General features: G+C 43.9%; 2 protein-coding genes across 2 annotated transcripts; both read right to left on the reverse strand.

Annotated features, from left to right (window-relative positions):
• Positions 1–1280: 1280 nt before the first annotated feature.
• LOC308334553 (macoilin-1) lies at positions 1281–14914 on the reverse strand (the record flags this gene model as incomplete). The annotated part of the gene is made up of 13 exons (XM_080791351.1): positions 1281–1471; positions 2015–2189; positions 6176–6302; positions 7214–7387; positions 8244–8402; positions 9122–9377; positions 10003–10122; positions 10261–10365; positions 11204–11355; positions 11667–11793; positions 12048–12174; positions 12506–12647; positions 14835–14914. The coding sequence occupies 13 exons, from the start codon at positions 14912–14914 to the stop codon at positions 1281–1283; spliced, it is 1935 nt and encodes a 644-aa protein (XP_080647477.1).
• Positions 14915–18248: 3334 nt separating this feature from the next.
• LOC308334555 (kelch domain-containing protein 3-like) lies at positions 18249–19265 on the reverse strand (the record flags this gene model as incomplete). Its single annotated transcript, XM_080791353.1, has 1 exon — positions 18249–19265. The coding sequence occupies one exon, from the start codon at positions 19263–19265 to the stop codon at positions 18249–18251; it is 1017 nt and encodes a 338-aa protein (XP_080647479.1).
• Between the last annotated feature and the right edge of the window lie 6570 nt (positions 19266–25835).

The following is a 25835-nucleotide window of genomic DNA, read 5'->3' on the forward strand; positions in this document are numbered from 1 at the left end:
GTTTCCCAGTCTCTCCAGCTCTTTACTAACGCACCTTTTCAGGTCAGGATACCCATTTCATCCAACCAAAAGAGAGAAACCCCACAAATACAATGTATACAGCTTTTAATGTAATAGTGTTTCCGGACCGGTACCAATTTTCTCTGCGCACTGTTTCAGTTTCATCACTTCCGATGCCATTAATGTTTATCATGTGTCCTCCTTGGATCAGATTGGCGTCCAACTTATTTTCCTGTTTACTAAGGAGCTGGAAAGACAGGGAGACCCCTGTTACTGAACAAACACCATCGCAGCGATTACTATATCCGAATAGAAGAGTACTATTTCACACTTCATTGTACCGTGTTGTCGCACGGTGAGCTTGTAGATCGGCAGTCCTTACTCTTAAAAAATAAATGAAAAATAACAGTTACACAAAGAAAATAATTACATTTCTTGACAAATTGTGCTCATAATGACACGCCCAACATAGGAACGCCACGGGTTCAGATGGTTTAAGTTAGAGACACATTCCTATAATCCTCTCCCTCGTTCAGATGGTCTATCGTTTGAGAGCCTGAGCCCCAAGGTTTGCAGAATAGCAACGCACAGTTTACAATAAAAAAAAGAGTTTCATACTCATACCAGAGATAAACGGCTCCCTTCTCTCATCCACCTTAATCACTCAACTCTTAAACACACCGCTAATTATTCAGAAGTCAATACTAGAAATCTTTTTCTTTTTTTTAACATGAACATTCACGTTCATTGCTCAATATAAAAGAAACGTATTATCATTATTAATGTCCACTTTGTAACATAGAAAAGATATTTAATTGTGAGTTAAGGTACCGAACATCCCCAACAACTTTCAATGGTACCGATTCAACACTGATGCCAAACAATCAATTTTGTTGTACAATATTTAATATTTCTATGTAGGATTGATATCAGCTTAGCACCAGAAGAAAGAAAGAAAGAAGGAAAGAAAGAAAAGAAAAGAAAAAGGCATTTTCCCATTGGCGGCTTCATGAGATCAAGACGTGTCATCTTTTACGTGTCAACTTCTGTCTCACCGTGTTACCTCCCCAACGCCGGAAGGAAGCAAATGCCGTCAAGTTGTCATTCAAGAATCAGGCCTTTCAGTTCTGTGGGCCCATCGATTCTTCAAACTTTAAACGGTCCAACCACCCCCCGCAACTCTGAGAGCGTGCCAAGTGATCATCATGATCGTGATCATCATCCAGGAACCGTCCGCCGTCCGGGTTATGAAAAAAATAAATAAATGAAACGGCATCTCCTCATTTCTTCAGACACTGGTACATGAGGGCCCGCGGGTTGAGCATGTAGCGCTCGGAGTTAAGCAGCTTGGTCAGGTACTGGGGCACGTGAGGCTGCGGCGTCATGTACGACATGCCGGGCGTGACCGCCATGACGTCCGCGATCTTCTTCTTCATCTCCACGATCTCCCTGTCCTGCCTCACCACCTTACCTGCGGAGGAGGGGGAGAGAGAGAGAGAGAGAGAAAGAGAAAAACCGTTAGGATTAGCCATGTCCCAATCACATTTATTTGCTCCCGATCCGATTCCGGTCATTTGATTTTGAGTATCTGCTGATCCGATCCGATATTTATATTTTTATAGCACACTTATGCCAAATCACAATAGTATACAATATCCAAAATCACAGACAATATCATATCATGAATGATATGGATATACTATTGATACTAAGGATGTCCCGATCATGTTTCAACAAAACCTAAACTAAAGAATATTTTGTTATCATAGGATATAAGATTTTGTCCACAATTCCATGCTGTAAAAAAAAAAGTAATGCAGATGTGTAACAACAATTTAACTCTTGAGAGCGTAACATTAAACCAAATGGCCCCGTATAAAAGGCCCAGGGTCCGGGTGGTTGAGTTTTACGCTCTCAAATCTAAAAGGGTCCATTTGGTTACCAACTCTCCCATCATTTAGCTGGGTGGGGACCACCTGGAACCCCCCGCAAGCAGTGGATTACTCGATTATACCTTGCTCAATCTCCAGCTGTCTGCGGGCGTCCCCCAGGGCCGAGAACAGGTCCAGTTTGATGCGCGTCTCGGCGCTCAGGTTGTACTCCAGGTGCTGGGCCTTCTCCTGCAGCGCCGACAGGGTGGACAGCAGCATGTCCGTCTCCTGCTCCACACAGCGGTACTTCTCCAACGCCTGGAGCGGCACAAACAATCCAGAGAGAGAGAGAGAGAGAGAGAGAACATTGGACGTTGCACCGTGGTGGTGGTGGTGGTGGTGTTGCTCTGTAAGGCCTCGCTCACATATGAAAGACGGGGTGCTCTCTCGCTGTCTCATGGGGGAGAGGGGCGGCGCAGAGCAGCTTGCAATTCATTTCCGATTGGGAGTCACGTGGTTTTGACGAGACAAGCTTTACTCCATGGCTGTCTTCTGCCCTCCTCCCCCCCCCCCATGGACCAAGCAGGGAGCAAACTTGGTTCATTCATTGGAAATTAATTGCGAGCTGCTCTGCCCCCCCCCCCCCCCCCTCTCCCACAGAGACACAGAGGAGACAGCTGTCTTTTATATGTAACTGAGGCCCAAGAGCACTGAAGTCTGACGTCACTGCCGCTAGAGGGCGGCTTTCCCCCTGGTTCGTGGGGTTGTTGTCTGTGTTGAATTCCCCACAGGGGAGCGCTTCATAATAAGAACTGTGTTAGGAAAAATAAACAAATAATCACCTAGGCTTTTCTGTCGGGGAGGTGGTTCTGCATCGTTTTGTTACATTTGTTCATATTTGATACAGCCTGTTGTTTCACAGCCAAAATCATCAAATCAATGTTGCTAAAATGTGTCATTCTCCGTCAAGACAACATGCGACGGGTATGTTGTGTGCGACGGGTAGCAGCCCTGAAATGTAGTCTTTGGGTTGTTTGACTCGTTTCTAGCGTTTGTAGTGCTATATTTGTATATTTCCACCTTTGGTCGATATGAATGAAATCTCTGGGGGTGATTTGTTTGTTTCTAACACAGTTCTTATAGGCTATGAGGCGATCTGCTGTAAGATAGCCCCTGCGGGGATGACGTGTTGTTCTGTAGCATGCATGTGACTTCATATTAAGGTAGATACCGTAGATATCTCACTTTAGAACAAACAACAACAAAAGGATTGTTTTGATTGTTCTGGAATTAACCACTTTAAAAGGAGCACTTTTCCCATTTTCAACCTTGCCTTATAACCTTGCTCATTACAATATGGCAGCATTTCTGTCTATTCTCTCTGTCACTCGTTATCTTGCACTAATACAAAAAAAAATCACACTTGTGTGACGTGAAAAGATACATTATATCGCCCACATGACATCTTGCATTGTCATTTAGGGCCCTAAACAAATATTAAAGTCCATAGACTTGGCTGTAAAACGACTTAGGCCATAAGTGCTCTAAACAAACATGGAAGTCCATAGACTTTGCTGCCATATGACATAATCTTCAAAAGCCATGTATTGGAGGGGCTAAAGCGCCTACTGATGATGTCAGATCTGTCCAGAGCGAGTAAAGACAGAAATCATTTATTTTTTGTGAGAACCTTGCAAATAACACTGGGCAACAGTTATTTGCAATATGACGGCATGGTTGAAAATGGGTGAAGTTTTTCCTTCTAAGCATTTCAACCTGTATACTTATATAGGCATGTCATTGTCATTGCTGGATGCACATTCAGCTGACTCGTGTGTGTGTGTGTGTGTGTGTGTGTGTGTGTGTGTGTGTGTGTGTGTGTGTGTGTGTGTGTGTGTGTGTGTGTGTGTGTGTGTGTGTGTGTGTGTGTGTGTGTGTGTGTGTGTGTGTGTGTGTGTGTGTGTGTGTGTGTGTGTGTGTGTGTGTGTGTGTGTGTGTGTGTGAGTGTGTGTGTGTGTGTGTTTCATAAATGAATTTCCTACTTGATTATCTGCAAGCTCGACACGTGGCCAAATGCACAAAATAAGTATGCCAGGTTGAAAACAGTGAAGACAACAATGTTTCCATCATCCACTAATAGGGAACCAGTGCAGAAAACAAACAAAACAAACAGAAAACACTGATGGCCAGCCGTTCAAAAAAAACAGTCACAGCTGCACATTACCGGAATGTGCCAAATTAAGGATGCATTCTTTGGTTTCCGTTCATTTCAGTCCAATATGGTTCCAGCATGGAGACACCATCACTTTTGAGCAGTGCAATGTTTGTATGAAACACCTGGGGGTGTGCATGCGTCACGTGACGAGAGTGTACATCACAAAAAAATTATAAAAACATTAAATGGAAAATACACCAGTGGTTCTCAAACCTTTTCATTCCAATGGTGACCCCCAGTTTCGTATGCATTTAGGCCACGGACGCCCATAACGCTTGAGAGCGTATCAATGGAACCAAATGGACCTAACCCAGAACTCAGAGTTACAGACCTATAGGGCATGGCAGTGGCAGTCTTTTTCTGGTTCCATCCATCCAGAACCATTCATTTTTGCCAGAGATTTCCAAAAACAAAATCACTCGATTATTTTAATCCTAGGATGAAAACATCACAACATTTGATTCTGTGGAAGAAGAAAAAAAAGTCACAGAATCACAGAATCAAATGTTTCACCAGGATCCTGGATGGCTTACAATAATTGGCTATAGGCTTACAATAATTGATATTTAAATACAGTATTTGGGGAAATCTCTATATGGGAAAATTGAATGGGGTCTGGAACCAGAACATTACCGCCACTGCTATGCTTATAAGGGTCCATTTGGTTCCTGGCAATCAATTATTTAACTGGGGACCTCTTGGAACTCCCACACTGGCCTGGGGAACCCAGATACCCATTTTGAGAACCAGTGAAATACACACACACACACACACACACACACACACACACACACACACACACAAACACAATACATATAGTGCACACTTCATGTGGGACAAATACACACGCTGCATCGATGCCACGACAAGTGTCGCTGGTTGATTCACAACGGATGCATGGTACACATTACACAAACACCTAAAACAATGAATAATGAAGACACAAAACACACAAACAATGAATACGATGACCAAACGCATCATGAACAATGTTTTTTCTTTTTTTTAAATGAAAGGAAAAAAGAAAAGAAAATAAGAAAAAACACACACACACACACACACACACACACACACACACAGCCCTAGTCTCCGACACAGCAGAGAAAGGAGAGGTACTGCTACTGGCAGAAAAGGAGTGCAGGCAGATCGGCCTGAAATTCAATGCCAAGAAATCCATGGTTAGAAATCCATTGGATGGAGCTCGAGACGGTATAGTCGAGAACTTCAAATATCTCAGTGCCTGGACTGCCTCGACGGAACAAGATCTGAAGATCCTGGAGGGCGTTGCCTGGGGACGAGCAGAGTGTGCAAATCTGACACGAGAAGATGGCCTCATAGAGGCGGACGTTCAATAGAAACGGCATACTGCTATACGTGGCCGAGACGTGGATGATGCTCTCACAGTACAGCAGGAAAAGTCTACGCAAGAATGTCACGAATGGCCCGGGTCACGAACCGCGTTCGTTGTGGTCTGGTCACGAACAAGGTCAGAGAGAGAGAGAAGCATGAGGACGGCTGCATGGGCACTGCTCATCATCGGTGTCCAGATGCCTGACACAAACTGACACGGAGAGAAAGCCCACATGGCACACCGATAGGAGGAGAAAGAGGTGCACCACCACCCACGTGGAGTCGTGGACACACTGCGGCGTGACAGCGGAGCAATAGTGCTGCAGAGCTCAAGACCCTGATGGGTGTGGAAGGCAGCGGTTTCAGGAGTGCCGAGCTGCTTGCTGTCGGCTTGACATCTTGAACACGACACGCCTCATAAGACTTAAGATGATATACAAAACGCATCGCAAACAATGAGCACGTCATAGACAATGACTGAAATGACACAAAACACAGGCATTTTAGCCATAAATAAATGACTAAAATGACACAGAATGTCATAAGCAATGACACAAAAGACATCGTAATCGATGACTGCAAACGGCAACAAAATGGAAAATTGCACAAAACCAATACACACACACACACACACACACAAAAGAAACCTGAAGACAGCCAAAGTATCGCAAAACGTATACAAGTCACAGACATTCAAACTGAACAAGTTTCATTCCTGAGTAAAGTAAAGGAATAATACCTCCACATCACTCTCTAGATCTAGCACACGGCCCTCTTTGACTTGACAGTCCAGCTGTAGTTGTTTGTACTCTGTTTCTAGATCTTTAACTCTTTTCCTTAACATTAGGGTCTCAGAATGTTCCTGCCTGGTGTGGGGGGGGGGGGGAAACGGGAGAAAATGCAAAGTAACAGGGACTTCAATTTCACACAGAAAAGAAGAAAAAGGTGATTTGTACTTGGTCGTGCGTCGTGTCGGTGCCGTGCGCTGGTAACTAGCAGATCGTCGCTGTCAGGCGGAAACCTCTTATCTCCATAGTTTAACTTTTGTGTGTTTTCTTTCGTAAATTATATTGGCATATCGTACAGACGGGTCGGAACGTGGCACGTTTCGAGTTTGTACTGTATAGATCTGCTATACTTTTGCTATGTTTTAATTGGAATCCTGAAAAGTAAACATTTTTTGACATGATGACCTTTTCACCTGACAGAGACGAGATTTTCAAAATAGCAGATCCGCTATTTTCCGTGACACAGAGCACAACCAAATATAAATCAGGCAAAACATTGCATTGCCTGCATCTCTTGAAATGTAATTATGGCTTGAAGCCATGATTTTCTTTTTTTCTTTTTTTGTATAAAGACACTATCATTGTGAATTATTTGAGTGAATTATTATTTTGCGTAATATTGCAAATGAAATGAAAGAGGCAGTCTATTTTGTCATTTAAAGGTGCTGTAAGTGATATTCTTTGGTTAAAACAAAGTTGTTGTTTCTTTTTTTTTTTTTTTTTTCAGTAACCCTGTCTCTCCATCTCTTTAGTAAACCTGAAAATGTATTTCCTGTTTACCAAAGAGCTGGAGAGATGGAACACTCATATAGCAATGATTACGATCACAATAGAGCTGCTCTATATAATAATTCTTATTTTAACAACGACAATAATATTAATAATAATTAATATCACTTAAATTATGTCTATAGACAAGTTAAAGCTAAAACCCTTCAATGAAAAATAATGAAACCAAATAAACGACTAGTATTTTGAGGTGTTGCTACCTGTTAGCTAGGCTGCGTGCTGTGCTAGCAGCCTCGTCCAGCTTGTGCTGCTGTAGCTCGGTGGTCAGTTGTCTCTCTACGGAGAGTCTGGCCTCCGTCTCCGCTCGCATCTTCTTCTCCAGCATGGCGCTGGTCTGCTTGTCCTTCTGCTTGCTTTTGCTCAGACACACAATCCTGCCGCACACAAAGAGAGCCATGCGCATCACGTCAGGGTTGCATTTTGTAAAGAGAAAAACACGCGTCACGTTGTGAGGTCGTAGATATAGGGCAGTTTGCTTTGGAACACATTTTGAGCTTGTAGATCTGCTACGTTTGCTGTTTTTGAACCCTGAAAAGAAACAGTTTTGCACATATGAGGTTAGTTTCCACCCGACAGTGACAATATAAAAAACAGAGGCATAGTTTTCAGACCGTGAGGAAGCCAGTTAAAAGTGATTTATTTCTTTGTGTGATTTTGTGTGTGTGGTTTTTTAAATCTGTTTCTCTCTTCAACGGCAGTTTTTGCCTTTACTGCCATGCACGGCCATTGGGTCGTCTGTTCAGGTTTTGGGTCCCGGACACCAAAATGTATCTTGTTGGGTCTTGAACTGAAAAAGGTTTGAGAAACACTTTTTGATGTAGAACAGTGGTTCTCAAAGTGGGTTCCAGGACTCTCTGGATTCCTTTACAAAATTGACCCTTACAAGTATGTAACTCTCGGATCAATATCACAAAATTTTAGTCGACTACTGTTGATGCGTTGTGAGCTTGTAGATCAGCTATTTTCAGAGTGCACCCAAGTGCAACCAAAATGACTTGTCTTTTAGATCTACTGTCTGGATCTCTTCTCCACCAGTCCCTCCCTAACATTTTAGTCTAGTTTGTATTTGCTGACAAAATTGTCAATACATTTACTCTCGGTTTTTAGTCATCATAGCTGCGTTTCGTATTTGTCAGTGAAAAAAGGTAGTCGATTGGTAGAAAATGTATCGATGCAAAGCACAACTTGTGGCGGTAGAGGGCGCCAAAGTCCCTGACAAGGCGGGATTACTTGTTGTGGAGCAGCGTGTTGGACTGTCTGAGCAGGGACAGCTCTGGCCTCAGGCTCCTCTCGCTGTTGGTCAGGTTGCACATGTGACTCCTCAGCTCCTGCTCGCTCTGTCTGCTGCTCTGAAGCTCCGCCTTCAGCCTCCTCAGCTCCTGATCCAGCCTGGGTGGGGGCAGAATCCAACTAAGTGTAAAATATCAGGCATTGCTTGTTTGTCGACGAAATCAACTATAGATTTAGTTGGGTAAAGCCCTAACCACACCAAAGGGTCCAAGACGGTTTTAGTGTTGTCCCTGCAAGTGTGACATGTCTTGTTGCACGTTGACTCACATTGACCCTGTACTAGTGATCCAATGGCCCAAACCACACCAAAGGGTCACGACGGTTTTAACGTTAACTCCTTGCAACCATTTGGACCCAGACAAGGAGTGACCCTTTGGTGTGGTTATGGCTTCAGATCTTATGATACTTAATTGACTAAAACATTGATGTAAAAAAAGAATCGATTCAGCAATGTATCGCAATTCAGCCACACATCGATGCAGCATAGTGACATAATTGATAGTCGAATCCTAAATATTATATAATATACATTTATTATATAATTATAATACTATATAATATTATATATAATGCTTTTTATTGACTGATGGACATTTTGCCATGTGCAGTAATATAGAAAAGTGTGACGCATCGTGATGCATTGTAGAATCGAATCGTTACGTGGTGAGGGTTCAGTGTGCCAAAATGCACACCTCTAAAACTAGACTAAAACTAAAGCCTTTCAAATGACTAAAATGTGTCTGAATAGACAAAATGAAAATGTCTTCAGGAGACTTAACTAAACCACATCAAAATGTGCTGTCAAAATGAACACTGACTTGGAGATCTGTTCGGCGTGATGATGCTGAGCGGCCGCGGCGTTCCTGTCCGCCACTGGTGGCGGCGGCCCTGGCGCCGGCTCCCGGTTGGGGCTGAGCGCTTTCCACGCCTTCTGCTGCTTGTCCGTCCTGCCCGTGGTGGTGCACGGGGGGGAGGGAGCGCTGGCGCCGTTGCTCCGGCGGGCCCTCGGCGAGGAGGGGCCCTTGGCGGCCCGCACGCCTCCTCTGCCCCCCTGCTCCTCCTGAGGTAGGCTCTCTGCGAGGGCATTAGAGTTAACCCATAGGTGTTTATTATGAGCAATTAGTACAAACGAGTGGACAATAATATCAGCAGAAACGCATAAAACGCTAGCCCTGAATGACCAAAAACAGGTCTGGTCACTGGTTGCACACTGGACACGTTTTTCGGAAAACCGTCGGAAAAACGCAGCTAAAACTCCCGAAAACGCGTCCGGTGTACCTTAACTCTGAGAGTGTTTCAGTGTTCCCCGTTTGTACACTCGCAGAATTAAGCGTGGTCTTTGCAAATAAAACATTTGAGAACCACTAGTACTAGTTGGATGCATGTGCCATAGTGTCGTAGCAAATAGAGCAGTAGAATAGAATACTTTATTGGCAGTTGAAAATGTTTTAATAGCGTCGTCAATTTAGAAAATGCCAACGTGAACTATACACAAAAAAGCCAAACTTGTTTCCATTGTGTGTCATACACATTCTGGAAAGAAAAACCTGTAGACTTGACATTCTCGGGTCAAAATAAGAACATTATAATGTGTAATTTTTTTTTTTTTAAATAGCTTTCCGTCAAAATGAAATAAAAAATAATAAAACACACCCAGTGTGAAGTGAGCGGTGTCTTGGAATACGTAAACTATAATAACCTTGCTTCTCTGGGGTCCCGGACTCGAGCGGAGTTCCTCCCGCCGCCCCGGAGTGGGGGGGTTGGTGGTGAGGGGGGTGGGGATGTTCCCGGGACTCGCTGGAGCCACCGCCAGGCTTGGCTAATGACGACGCGCGCCGGCTATTGGAGTCGAGTGGTGGTGGCGCTGCTGCTCTGCTGTCTGTTGTTGTTGTTGCTGCTGCTGCTGCTGTGGTGGCGGCTGCTGCTGCTGCTCTGTCCTGGCTGTGTATCTGCAGACACTCCAGCACGGTGTGAGCCAGTGAGTCGTCCTGGACCACCACGATACCGTCGGTACACTGTTGGTACTCACTGCTGCTCTCTGCCCTGCTCTTCCACCTGGAGGCTGCAACAAACCCCCGGGTTAAAGTTAGTTTTGACAGTGAATTTTGATTCAGTGTTTAAGTCATATTTTAGCCCTGATGGCTAAATCGTAATGCCGGATTTTACTTTTGGTTGCGTGCTGAAAAGAATTGCCTATCTTATGTGTCGCAATTGTGCATTGTGAGCTTGTAGACCCGCTATTTTCAAGATTTCTTTCTGATTTTATACATTTGTGAAAATTGTGAAATGGGATAATCTGCATAATGAGTAGACTAGACTACTGTCTACTTTTGGTGCTAGTATATTTGATATGAATACTTTTGTACTTTTGTACTCAAGTAAATGTTGTGTTCTGAACGTTTACTTGTAACATTCCTACATATTGATATTGTTTTACCCAAGTACAAAAATGTGAGTAGATTTATGATTTCCTAAACATAACCGCAAGCACGGGAGCAGTGCATGTTCGCCAACCTTAATGCATGTTCGGACTATAGGGACTTCGGATCTATGGGCTGTTCCCCTTGGGGTGTTATAGGTGTACTTACTGCTGTTGCCACCAGGGGTCAGTCTCGGGGTGTTCCAGACAGACAGACTACTTACTGGCATTGAGCTGCAGTCAGGTGCATGTGGAAGTGGTTGGGGTGTTACAGACAGTACTTACTGTTGAGCTGCAGGACTGCAGGCAGGCTGTGCTTCAGACAGGCTGTGCTGCAGTCAGGCGCATGTGGAAGTGGTTGGGGTGTTACAGACAGTACTTACTGTTGAGCTGCAGGACTGCAGGCAGGCTGTGCTGCAGACAGGCTGTGCTGCAGTCAGACGCATGTGGAAGTGGTTGGGGTGTTACAGACAGTACTTACTGTTGAGCTGCAGGACTGCAGGCAGGCTGTGCTGCAGCAGGTGCATGTGGAAGTGGTTGTCGCTCTGCACAGCTTTCTGCGTGCGGAGCCGGAACACGTTGGTGAAGTAGCAGGTCGCATCGAAACCCAGATACACCACCGGATAGCCGATACTGAACACCAGCACACACACACACACACACACACACACACACACACACACACACACACACACACACACACAGTTAGAATCATCTTTATTGTCACAACACAGTTTAAAAAAAAGTTCCCATCATGTTATTTTTTCCAAGAAAAACAAAGAAAGGGAAGAAGAGAGAGGAGGGAGGGGGGGGGGTTAAGAGATCAAGCCAGGAAAGGAAATAAACAGACAGACAGCTCAGCTGTCTCTTTTTATTTGGGTCTCGAGCTCAAAAGGTTGCTCAAAGGTTAAAATGCTGAAGTATATTAAAGGCTCATATCTTACCAGTGTGCAGCAAACAGATGAGACAGATTATTGGCGTGGGAGTTCTTCAGGTCTTTGAGGCGCAGTGACGCCTCCGTGTAGACCAGCAGCACCCACAGAGACACCGTGGAAATGCACATGCCTTTCTCTGCAGGGTCAGAACACATGAACACTTTGATAGTCTTGCAATGCATTAGCCACTGTATGAACTCTTTCACTTTTCTACCAGAGTGCCTCGTATTGGTCTCATTCTTCTTTGCATCAATTATGTCACCCAGTTGTACCAAAAGAGCACCTTGTTGGAGATTTTCACTCCAGCCAAACAGATGCGCTCCTTCCTCTATTTTTCTTTTCTACAGGCAAGGGGCAAATACAAAGTTGACACATAAGTTAAACTCTCACCTGTGTGCCATATGTAGTTGAACAGGACGTAGGTGCTTGCCACAAAGAACAGCCAGTGCAGTGGGACAAAGATCAAGCAGAAAATGTCCAGGGTGAACGCAGCGCACACAAACACCACACAGATCACCTGCCAACAAACAATGATGTTCAACTTTAGAACGGGGCATTGGCATTCGCATCCCACTATAGGTCAAACAGAATATATATATATTATATATATATATATATATATATATATATATATATATATATATATATTATTTTTTTGGGGTTTTTTTTGGTGGGGTTCAGTGGCCGTCGGCCACATTTTGTGCGTCCAAAAGTTTGAGAACCACTGACATAGCACCATAGGTTTTTCAGAAAAGGTGAAGACATTTGTGCTGTATATATCATTTTGGCCTTAATGCATGGGCCACACCATTGGAATAATGGGATGGAAGCCATGCCGTTCTTCTCACCAGGCCGTGGCAGTGGAAGGTGGTGTAGACGCTGCCAAAGAACAGCCAGCAGGGCCACAGGTACTCCAGCCTGAATTCCAGGATGAAGTCCGCCAGGAGCACCAGAGTCCACACCATCATGCACTTCAGGAAGGTGTAGGCACTGCAAACAGACAAACAGAGTTCACACCATCATGCACTTCAGGAAGGTGTAGGTAAGTTTAAAATAAGGCTAAAATAAGTGCATCATTAAGAAGTTCATTACGTCACATTCATGTTAAAACATTATGTCATGTCTTTCATGTCAAGTTGTTGTAATGCTTTTATTTTTGAAGGGTCAAAGCCACATTCTGTGTCTCGTTTGGTCTGCTCTCATGTGTATATACACAGGACTTTTGCATAAGCAATCAAGCCAGAAGCAGCAAGGTGCAGAAGCTCTGCAGAAGAGACTGTTTAAACTAAAGTTATAAGAAGGATCACAAGAGACTGTCTAAAGTTTATAAGTAAGGGTTGTTATAAGGACCTGAAGACTGAAGAGAATTCCCTTTCATTTTCATTTGCATGGTGTTGCATGGTGTCGTTTTATGTAAAATTGTAACATGCTATAGTTTTATTGTTTGTTTAGTTTTCACGGAGGATTTGGAGGATTGAAGAAGCCTTCAAATGAATCGGTATAGGAAACCACTTGTGTCTGTGTGTGCTTGGAGGGAACTACAGGCACTACAAACGGGCACTGTAAACAGACCACAGTCCACCACACCATCATGCACTTCAGGAATGTGAATGGAGAAAGAAATTAGAACATTTTTGTCCACTCCGCATAAAGACTCAGTAAGATGTCAACTCCATCAGATGTCCCAATTATCCTGAATGGATGATGGATATTTTTTTAATAATATTATTAAAAACATATATAGGCTATATATTTACTTGCGCCCCAAAAAATGGGTCCCGGGGTAATCGATGATCAATAATACACGTGTATAGCAATGATAAGTCATTGTGAATCAATATTGCTTTGCTGCGCCTCTCAAAATGGTCTTTATAACCACAGACTGCCTTCTCCTTTGTTCATGGGTTCATCTATAGCTATATGGCCGTGCACTTCACTGCATGCTTCTTTGTTTGGTAACCATGGCAATCAACGTCTCCTCTCCTCTCTCTCTCTCTCTCTCTCTCTCTCTCGCGGTGATGATCGGAATGCCCCATGCAGCAGCTCACAAAGACGCTTAACAACATCCAGGCCTAATACATACGAACAACCTATAATCCATTTAATCATAGGCTGCACAATAGTTATTTAGGGCTGCATTTCACACAATGCACAGAACTATTGAATCAATAAGTCTGCATTTATATGTGCGTCAACAATAACAAGCAACGGGGAACGATGTCTGACAACGCAAAATGTGCATTGTTTATGGCTATATATATATAGCCTATATATATATATATATATATATATATATATACACCAGACACACACACACATTTGAAAGATTAAACAAACAATACAGTGAAAATAAATAAAACATTACTGCTTTGCTTCTGCGTATGTTTTACAGTAAAACGTTTGTGTCTAGACTCAAGTCTAGACTGACGGCTTAAATAATACCATCTTCACATGCGAAATAATGAGTTCTTATATGAGCCTATATAGGCCTACAAAATGTAATGAAGTGCTTATCATTGATGATGATGACAATAATAATAATAGTCCTATAACAACAAGAAACTAATGTGCCTAATAACAATTAGGCTACAGTGGGCCTAATATAGCCAATTAGCCTAACAAGAAGCATGTTTGTTGTCACACGGTAACAAAAACCAAACCTCCTTTTGCATAAAACATGGCGTATAGCCTGTAGCCCACGATACGTTCATTATACTGCCTTAAACCGTGCAAAAAGAAAAGCCAACAACAGCCCCCACATATAAAAAGCACGCGGGCCCATCCTCCCTCAATTAAACTGTATTATGAATGTCACTTTCATTCCATCGGCTAAATTCACCTCGCCACGCAGCGAGGTGCAATATAAGCCGTAATGTATTGGCTATAGTCATAGATTTATTCATAACTATAGCCTATAATGCATTCTCATGAACATTGATTGAGAGATGAGTGGTGACAGACAGACGCACACAGGTGATGATGATGATGATGATGATGGAGACTATACATTGTGCACAAAGAGAAGCCGAGACATGCACAGCGCGCGCGCGCGCACACACACACATGCACACACACACACACACACAACCACAACAAAAGCGCCTGTCTGTGGATATGCGTCATCACCGCCGTGGGGCTCTATAATAATACAAGATGCCTCCATCCATATATATATACCTCTCAGAGATCCTCTCCGTGATCTTCATCTTCTTCATTTTCCGTAGCCTGCTGCCGTCCACATTATAGCGTTTCTTCATAATATTTCAGTGGCGTCGGTCCGACTCGATCGCCTCTACAGCCGAGCGAGGTTTGTTTCTTTGCACCGCGGCGGGATCGATCCGCGGCCAACGGTTTAGAAGAACGGGAGAAATGAAAAGAGATTTTGTTTTCTTTTATATTGCTTGGCTCGGCTGGTGGTGAACTGGTGATGTAGTCTGTAACCTGCGCAGTGGGAACGGAATGCGCTCATTTGCGATCTGCGCATGCCCCCATCATCTCTTCATAATAAACCCCAATTCATAATCTGTGGTCACTGGAACTGGAAGGCAGCCACGATGGCGATTGCCTAACAAAAAAAAAACAAGATTTACAAGCCATCAACTCGCCGCTTCGCGTTGAAGCTTTGTAGATCTGTTCTTGTTTTTGTTTGTTAGTTTTTTGGCAAGCGCTTGCACGCTGGAAGCCAAATAGACACTGTCTGTATACTGTCTTTACTGTCTGTAGGCCAGTGGTTCCCAAACTTTTTCATGTCAAGGACCCCCAAATTAACACTAATTAGTCCGCGGACCCCCTTTTAAAAAGATATGCCAGGGACCCCCATAAGAGAATAATTTTGCGGCTCTAGCAGTGATTCTCAAAGGACCCCCAGTTTGACATGCTTTATAGTCTACGGAGTACGGACCCCCATTTAATGGCATTTCTATCTCTGGGACCCCCAATTCATAGGCCTATTGTAAAATCAATTTAACTCTGAGTGTACAAATGGAACCAAATGGAGTGGACCCATTAGGGTGCATTTGCTTCCATACACACTCTCAGAGTTACAGACCCATAAGGGCCCATTTGGTTCCAAACTATCATTTAGTTGGGGACCCCTATAGAGAACTGCCTTAAGGACCCATGGGAACTACTTTGGGAACCTGTACTGTACTGTACTGTACTGTAGACTACTCTCACACCCGGTGTATTGAAATCTCAAAATTATAGATTTTTGCCACATCGGACGTATACAACATAATGTGGTCAATCATGAATCACGATTTAAAACCAGAAACCTGATTGATTGATTGAATAATTTATTAGCAGTTTACAAAAAAGCCACTGTGGCACATATTTATTACAACAAATGGATGCTAAAATGTAGCTCTGCTCCAATAGCCTATAATGCCCTTTGCTGCCGTTTGCAGCAAGACAAACCAATATTATAGAGGATAGGGTGGTGCTTAATATTTAATTTAATATTTAATATTTAATGTGTGTGTGTGTGTGTGTGTGTGTGTGTGTGTGTGTGTGTGTGTGTGTGTGTGTGTGTGTGTGTGTGTGTGTGTGTGTGTGTGTGTGTGTGTGTGTGTGTGTGTGTGTGTGTGTGTGTGTGTGTGTGTGTGTGTGCGTGCGTGCGCAGTATCACTTACAGGCCACAGCAAATAGCGCTGTCCATGGTCCTGAATTCCATAGTCCACATTGAGCAGCAACAATATTGCCTACATTGGCATGCACATATACTGTATTATGCACATTATAGCAGTAGGTAGCCTACATTGAGGTAAGGCTCAGCCTTTACCTTCCGCCTCTGCTACACATTTGAAACTATCCAGTATTTATATTGCAGTGTCCTATCATCCTATGAATAAAACTATTTTTCCATGGGCTCTACACACCCTCCGCCAACCATGGGGAGAGCAACGGACTTGTCCAAGTTGCTCCTTACACCTGACAGGGGGGAGTTTCCCTGGTTGGACGTAGCACTTGGAAGGAACACGTTATTCTAATCAGTTCCTTTCCCCTCCATCAGGCGCCCAGGCTGGCCAGGGGGAGGCAGTTTAGAGACCAGGATTACTAGGGGACACAGGGAGAACATGCAAACTCCACACAGAAAGGCTCTTTTGCCAACCCCGCCTCGGGTATGGGCACTGATGAGGAGAGGACATGCCGACAGCGCCCACAGCGTCCCGAGCGGGAATCGAACCTTCTAGCTGTGAGGCGACAGCACTACCGACTGTGCCACTGTGCCCCCCATAAATTATTGTGTGACATAACTGTATGTTTGTGTCTTTCACAACCTCTTGGCCGTTGTTTGCGTTTGTTTCCAACGTTCTTGTTGGTTCAATCACTGTGTTTTGTTATGGCTTTCCTGTAGCTCCAGTTAGCTATAGCTGCTGTTGGCACTACTTCCGTGATGTGACGTTCCAGGGCCAATCATGAATAGGTTGCACTAGTGCAGACTCCCATTGGCTTATGGGTGCAGCCAATCATGACTTATAGGTCCTCAAAGAAAAATGAGCGATCATAGGCCAGGTTTTCACCTGAAGAAGTACATGAAAGAAGTACCTGACAATCCAACTTTTATTCAGTTTTTTAACCTCCTAAGGTGTTTGCATATTGGTGTGTTTATTTGGTCAAATATCAGAACGAATTTCGGAGGACATGAAGGAAATTGACCACCTTATGTCAATCAAGCTACATTTGCACACACGGGTGTGCGTTTTGGTTTATAAACAGCGACGCACAGTGTACAGTAGTTGTGATTTGTGAACGCTATGTACAGTACCTGTCACGATTGTGAACAGAGCAGCAACATCCGCAGCTCAGCGCAGTCGGGACTCGGCCTTGGGAGTATACACTCGCCACTTCTGACTTTGGCTGACTTCGGTTGGGAGGCGTGTGCGCCTATGGTGTGTGCTAGCATGAGCAGCCACCACCAGGCTCTGCCAAACTTAGCATGTCATTGCATCTCTGAATGTATTTATAATTTTATTGTACCCGACGGCCATGTGCCCCCCTTGCCTCTGGGCCCCAACACAGTCTGCGTCATGGTAGTTACGCCCTTGACAGCCATAACAGATTTACCAATACCAACATTTTAGTTAGTAGGCCATAACCGTGTGGGTTTGGACGTGGGTCCTTGCTGAACTCCCACTTGGAGCCGGACTAACGTTAGCCCCATATGGAACTATAATGTAGCTCTACATAGAGGATGGAGGGAGACGTTATATGGGGCTAGACTAACGCTAGCTGTATTCTCTAGCATTCTCTACAGCTGTAGTGCTGAGAATATACAGCTAGTGTGAAAGTCGTCCAGTGAGAAACGTTCCGCGGTGGAAAATAAGTGCGGTTAAAATGCGTAATTTATTTGACCGAAATATCTTTTTCTGTAATTAATCAGAATGAATGCGTTAAAGTCCCGGCCTTAGTCTATTCATTCATGTATTTATTCATGCTTTATAAGTAGTTTTGACTGTGACATCATGTGTGTCAATGAATCATTATCATACTGTACTTAGCGAGCTAAGTGTGGTCGGTGCAACCACACTTGCAATTTTCCCAGAATTGAACTTATCTAGTTGTTTTGGGCTTTTGGTGTTAATTGGACTGTCATTCTGTTCTTTTGCTGTTCATGGCTACCAGTTCCCACCTGAGGTCGTGTGGGAGTTCTGACTGCTCCAAACCGTATTGAATAACTGCTAGCTTGCATAACGTCTTAAGACTAGGACTTAAGTCTAAGATGTACATTTCATCAACATAACTGTATTGAAAATCCACATCTTTGCATCCTCCAAAAAGGATGATACGATCTCCCACCATGCAACAGCACATACTGAACGTCGGACACGGGCCTTTCCCCTTGGGCTCAACCTTCCTCCAGCAGAAGGTCTCTGGGTTGAATTTCCACAAACCACTGAAGGACTGGTTCAGAAGACGGTTGCGGCCTCCAAATATGTACAGCTCTCCGCAGCAGGCAAAGGCTGAGTGAATTGCGCGTCCTTCCGGAAGAAGCTGCACAGAAGGCGTGCTCAGCCAAAGGTTAGTCTCTGTGTCAAACACTCTGATGATGTTGTTGTAGGTGAAATTGTCCCCTCGGCCCCCGAATACAAACATCTTTGTCCCGATGATGGTGGCAGTGTGACATGTTGAAGCAGGCCCTGGAATACCTCTGGCGTTAATTAACGACCAGACCATCGTGGTGGTGTCCAACTTGTGGATGTCATTAGTGCGTGGTCTCTTGGTTCCATGAATATACATGACCTTCTCCAAGACACAGGCTGAGTGGCTGCGTCTCGCCCTCGGAACAGTCCCAGAGACCTCGGGCTTGAACCATCCGTGGTTGTCAACGTCAAACGCGTAGAGTATGTTGCACAACTCAAGTGTCGAAACACACTCACCCCCCCAGATGTAGACAATGTCTTGTATGAGCACAGCTGTGTGTTTCCTGCGCCTTGAAGGAACCTCAAGGGGGCGCTCTCCTCTTCCGGCTGTCACTGGGGGCAACTTCATCCAACGCAAAGACACTGTGTTGAAGACGTGCACTGCGATCTGATCCACGTCGTCTGTGTTACTTTGGCCTCCAAAAGAGTACACCTTGCATCCAACCGCCACGGCGACGTGATACATTTGTGTCTGGGGCACTCCCTTCAGATGTGTCGTCCAGTGCAACATTGTACATGCAGGTCAGATTAATATGGCTCTGCCGTGTCTTGTTCTGTAAAACAAAATCACGTCTCCCTCTTTAGGTAAACTCTTTTGTTCAAAACGAACTGATTTATTACATTTGTGGTTTATCTGTTTTAGTTATGTTCTTTATGTTTTAGTTTTTTCTTCTCATTCATGTATTTTAATATTGCTGCATATGAATGTCTATGACTGTTGATTATTGTGTTGAAAAATAATTTCTGATCAACAGAGTTGAAATAAGGTCTATGACGATGCAGGTGAAAACATTGATGTGCTACCCCTTAAATTGAAAAGAAGCACAAACGTCACATAAGGCTTGGTCAATCCGCAAGGTAGGACAGGTGGCGGTGGCAAATCAGCAACACGGATGGCCTAATATGGCACGTAGAAAGCTTAAATAACGGCTTCAGCTGCTTTCAACATATAATTGGACTCCTTACTAGTAATGCTAATCTAATGTGTCTGTCTGATATTACAGTAGTTACAGTTCCCAATTGCAGAGACGATTACATGTACTATCAATTTACTTGATGGAATATGTGGTATAATGAATACATTAGTTTTGTTAGGTCTTGTTCCATCCACTTCAAGTGACTGGGAGGAGTAGAGACACAGCAATAGACTGATACAAATTAATTGATAGGATGAAACCAAGCCCCCCGAACCATGGTAGAACATTGAAGCAGCCGTCGCCTTGTGGTCAAATCTGAGAATGCAATACTTCCGCCTTTAAAATGCTACTGTGCACGCTTCTATAATCTGTAACGCTGACTATTGGCTGTCTGTTGGCCTCAATATCGAGGCCAAATACTTTTGACAAACCTGAAGGTTCATGGAGGAGATCCCACCATCTGCGCTTTTGGAACCTCAAAGTCAGCTTTGGACCATGATCGGCATGGCTCCGCTCCACATTTACGTTGACTTGGTGATGTAAGCATTCCACACAATATATATAGCTGGTTTCTGAGATGAGTAGTCCATTTTCCCTCTCGAAGAAGAATGACGGGCTGCGTTACAGCTTCAACGATCGCATCTCGAATACTTTTGACAAACCTGAAGGTTCATGGAGGAGATCCCACCATCTGCGCTTTTAACCTCAAAGTCAGCTTTCGACCATGATCGGCGTGGCTCCGCTTCCATCACTTCAATCGCAGTGTGTGGAACCTCTGGCCAAAGGCGCAGGAACGATCTCCGACGAAACCCAGAAGGGCGAGAGAGATGCAACCATCATCATCGATCCACCTCCATCACCTCAGGACCAGGATGCCCCTCTGGCCGAAGAGGCAGGATCCTTCGCCTCGGAGGTGAATGTCGTCGCGAGGGTGTTTTCAGCCCTGTGCAAGCCCAAGTATTTCCTAGATTGCTTCATGATTTCTGATTTCCTAGTTATAACTGTTCTCATAGTCTACCTATCACTTACCATACCCGCCGTCTCTCTCTTTCTAATTCCAGTATGTGTGTATATGTTTTATTATCTTAGATATCTATGAGTGGCTTTTATTTTTTTATTTATATCATTTTATTGTGGGCTCGAGTAGCAAGCTCACTATTGTCATCTTTATTCCCGGGCCTGTTTTCCTGCTGCGCTGTGACGTCATGTGGGTCAACCAATAGAAAGACAGAGGAACATCATGTGGGTCAATACATCATCATCATCGTATAGGGAGCCACTCAAGCCCACACTGTTTTATTTAGATTTTTTTAAGAACTACAGACCAGGATTCCTTAGTAGAGTTGATTTATTCTGATGAAAAGACAGTCTGTATTTTCAGCAGTGAAATACTGGAAGCACAGAAACATAGAACAGATTCATGGGTGCATGGTGGCACAGTCAGTAGGCTAGCTCTGTCGCCTCACAGCTAGAAGGTCCCGGATTCGATTCCGGCTGTTGGCGCTGGCCGTTTTCTCTCCTCCGCATCATCAGTGCCGACACCATCCATGTTGGGGGTGGGGTTTGGCGAAAGGGCCTTTCTTTGTGGAGTTTGCATGATCTGCCCGTGTCCCCTAGAGTTTTTGGCTGGGGACCGCCAGGAAATGCTTTGGCCATGTCTCGCGACCCCCGCTCTGCCCCCCTCCCCACCCCCAATACAAGATTTACCGCTATTAATAACCTTAATAATAGAGAGAAAATACATCATAAATACATACTGAAACCAGATATAATCATTAAGGAAGGTTTATGCATTGTGTACTATGTAAACTCTTTAATTTCCATTTTCCAGCCAGTCCTATATACTGCCTCCCCCTGGTCAGCCTGATGGAGGGGAAAGGAACTGGTTGGAATAACGTGTTCCTTCCACACGCTACGTCCTACCGGGGAAACTCCTCCTTGTCAGATGATAAGAAGCGGCATGCATTGAAGGAAGCATGAGCTCAGTTCAGGGCTCTCCCCAGGCTGGCATAGCGCCCAGGATTACAATTTAGGCAATAGGGCATGCAAACCTCGCACCTTTGGGGGGGGGATGTGCGCCATTTTGAACGTGATAAGTCACTATACCTGGCCAACGGATAGGCATATATATAGCTAAACAACAACCGTGCATCAAAAGTATTAAGCCAACAATTAATGTTACGAGCAAGCTTCAAAAACATTTTTATTTTATTTGAAAACAAGGCACATTTACATGTTACTGTACATACAAAAGGAACACGCCCTAATATATATTATATAAAACTAGTCGCTATAGCGAGAGCATAACCTCAGTCTGTTATGCTGTATGCAGAAGGGTAAAAACAAAACGGATACAGTATAATAAATTAAATCTGTAGTAAGGCCTACTGGTGTATAAACAACACACAATTTGTGAACGAAAATAAATAAAATAATATGCACAGTAGAATAAACACAACAGGTTCGTGCCAAAAGTACACAGGGTAAATTGTAGGTCTGTACCTCTTAAACCTATTCATTCGCAAAACGGATTGCATTTTTTATACGAAATATCTTTGCCAAAGTTTTATATTTTCGCAACGGCTGTTTTTGTCTAATGTTTGCCCCTGCAGCGGATACTGGGATAGTTACACTTTGACCAAGGCCAAACTACAACTTGAAATTGTGACCATAATATCGTATTATCTAGTCTCATATCACGGTATCAGTGTATTTTCGGGTTTCCTCTGAATGTATTGACAATGTATTTTGTTTTTCACTGGATGTAGAGCTTTTTCTCTGAGTATATTGCCAAGCGTTTTTCTCCTGCATGTCTTGCCGAACATGTGTTTTCTCAGATCGCTCTTTTGAATGCAACAATAACCACAAACTTTACAACTAAAGGGTTTTTCTCCAGTATGAATCATCATGTGTGTTCTCAGATTACCAATTCTATTCCAGGTTTTGCCACAAACTGTACACGTATGGGGTCTTTCCCCAGTATGGCTGAACATGTGTGCTTTCAGATGACCCACTTGATTAAAGCTGCTTTCACAGATGGTACAACGAAAGGGTTTTTCCCCAGTATGGATGTACATGTGTACTTTCAGATGACTCCTTTGACTAAAGCCTCTGTCACAGATGGTACAACGAAAGGGTTTTCCTGCAATATGAACGCGCTTTCCACAAAGGGCTTTTGTTGCCGTATGAGTCTTCATGTGTTCCTTCAAATGACCCATGTAAGACCAGCTTTTGCCACAAACCGTACACCTAAAGGGTTTTCCCCCTGTATGTGACAGCATGTGTCTTTCCAGTTCACATTTTTGAGCACAGCCTTTGCCACAAACTTTACAAGTAAAGAGCTTAATACCTGAATGACTCAGCATGTGTATGGTCAGTTGACTTTGTCGACGAAATGGTCTGCCACATACAGTACATATTAAGGGCTTTTCCCCAGTATGGATTGTCTCGTGTCTTTCCAGACTGCCCCTAAATTTGAACCTTAAACCACAATATGTACAACTAAAGTACCTTTCCCCATAATGGATCAGCATGTGGTTGTGCAGATTTGACCTATTATTGAACTTTGAATCACAGACTCTACAAGTAAACTGTCTCTCCACTGCAGGGCTGCTCATGGACTGCGTTTGCTTGGATGAGTTTGAGTCCTGGGACAGCTTGATGCTCAAAGTTAAGGTTTGTCCTTCCACATTTTGTGTCTTCTCGGGTGATTTTGGTGTTTTGGGGTGGGAGTTTGGGTCCTTGGACAGCTGGTTGCTCAGAGACATTTTTTGTCCTTCCATATGTGTCTTGGGTGATTTCTGTGCTGGACTGCTCATGAGCGTTGATGAGTTTGTTGATGATTTTGCATCCTGGGACAGCTTGTTGCTCAAAGATGATGTTTGTCCTTCCACATTTTGTGTCTTCTCAGGTGATTTGGACCGAGCTTGTTTTGTGGGCAGAGTTTGTTTTGATGAGTTTGGGTCAGCTCGGGACAGCTTGTTGCTCAAAGATAATTGGTGTCCTTCCGCATTTTGTGCCTTGGGTGATTTTGGTGTTTGACTGCTCACGGACGGAGTTTGTGTTGGTGATTTTGAGCCCTCAGGTGATTTGGACAGAGCTTGTTTTGTGGGCAGAGTTTGTTTTGATGAGTTTGGGTCAGCTCGGGACAGCTTGTTGCTCAAAGATAATTGGTGTCCTTCCGCATTTTGTGCCTTGGGTGATTTTGGTGTTTGACTGCTCACGGACGGAGTTTGTGTTGGTGATTTTGAGCCCTCAGGTGATTTGGACAGAGCTTGTTTTGTGGGCAGAGTTTGTTTTGATGAGTTTGGGTCAGCTCGGGACAGCTTGTTGCTCAAAGATAATTGTTGTCCTTCCGCATTTTGTGCCTTGTGTGATTTTGGTGTTTGACTGCTCACGGACGGAGTTTGTGTTGGTGATTTTGAGCCCTGGGGCAGCTTGTTGTTTAAAGCAAGCTTTTGTCCTTCCATGTGTGTCTTGGGTGATGTCTCCGTTTGCCTGTTTGTGGACTGAGGTTGTTTCGATGATTTCGGGTCATGGGACAGCTTTTTGCCCAAAGATAATTGCTGAACTTCCGCATTTAGTGTCTTGTGCAATTTCTGCGTTTGACTGTTTGTGGACTGAGTTTGTTTCGATGATTTTGGGTCTTGGGACAGCTTGTAGCTGGAAGATAATTTGTGTCCTTCTACATTTTGTGTCTTTTGGGATTTTGTCGTTGGACTGCTTTTGGGGTGAGTTTCTTTGGATGATTTGGAGTCCAGAGACAGCTTGTTGCTGGAAGATAACTTTCGTCCTTCCACGTTTTGTGTCTTGGATGATGGTGGTGTTTGACTGCTCATGGTGTGACCGTTTGATGATGATGAGTCCTGTGACAGCTCGAAGCGCTTTTTCGGAGCATGGACCAGCACATGGTTGCAAAGACTTGCCCTGTGTATAAACTTTATACCGCAAACGGTACAAGTAAAGCGTCTCTCTCCGCCCGTGTGCGTGCGGCTGCTCCTCAGCTTTGATGAGTTTGGCTTCTGGGACAGCTTGTTGCTCAAAGGTAGTGTTTGTCGTTCCACATTTTGTGTCTTGTGTGATTTCTGTGTTTGACCGTTCACGGACTGAGCTTTCGCTGGCGACTTCATGCTGTGGGTCAGCGCGTCGCTCAAAGACAGTCGCGGTACTTTCAAAAGCAGCGTCTTGCGCGATATCAGTATGTTTAAGGCCGACGGACACTTCCTGGGCGCCTCCTCCCCCTCGTCGCTGTCTTCGGTGTCAGCTTTGAAACAGTGTGAATAGAGACGTTTGTCAGCTCTGGCTGCAGGTTGCGATGCTCCACAGTCCGCTTGTGTTCCGCTGTGATCACTTTTTGTTTTCGTGAGTTGAGGTGAGCTGCTGGCTAGAGGCTCAGTCTCTCTGTTTTTAGCATCATATGTTTCAGTCTGTGGAGGCTCCGGGTCCACAATGGGGCTCCTCCTCTCCTGCGGTTCAGGGGAATCCTCTTCACGCAGCATGCGCATGATAACTACGCAAAAGATATATGAGAAAAACGATTGAAATCATAATTATGAATTTAACGAATCAATATGCAGGCACATAAAACATGCCTCGTTGAAATAAGGCTTAAAGATGTGGTGAGATGAAAATCGAACTTCGTGCCACGATGTGTGCAATTCTGTATTTTTAAATATTAGCGTATACTCCTCTGTACCTGAGACATTGAATCCAGGGAACTTGTCTGTGTCGTTTTCCTCTTCAAACATTTGGTGGGCATGTCCTTTCGTCTTCTGAGCTTCTGATGGCTACAGAGGAACAACAATACGGATATAAACAGATCTGCTCAACAATGGCGAAAATAGGCTATTACATTTTGCCTTTCAGGCTTTCTAAGCACAGGGCAGATTTGACTAAAACTTTAATATACAAAGAAATTACATTGACCAGTACCAATAATCTAAATACATAATGTAGGTTACTAATGGCCCTGCAGGCCATATACAGAAGAAACCATTTGAATTTTATCAGAAAATCTACAAGTTCAGAATATGTAGGAGCTTTTGAGTTTATAAAAAAAGTTTGAATTATTATTATTATTTATTTTTTATAGATTATAACAATTATACCAAATAATTGGG

Source organism: Protomyctophum bolini (assembly GCF_963924005.1).
Source record: "Protomyctophum bolini genome assembly, chromosome: 19".
NCBI classification, from domain to species: domain Eukaryota; kingdom Metazoa; phylum Chordata; class Actinopteri; order Myctophiformes; family Myctophidae; genus Protomyctophum; species Protomyctophum bolini.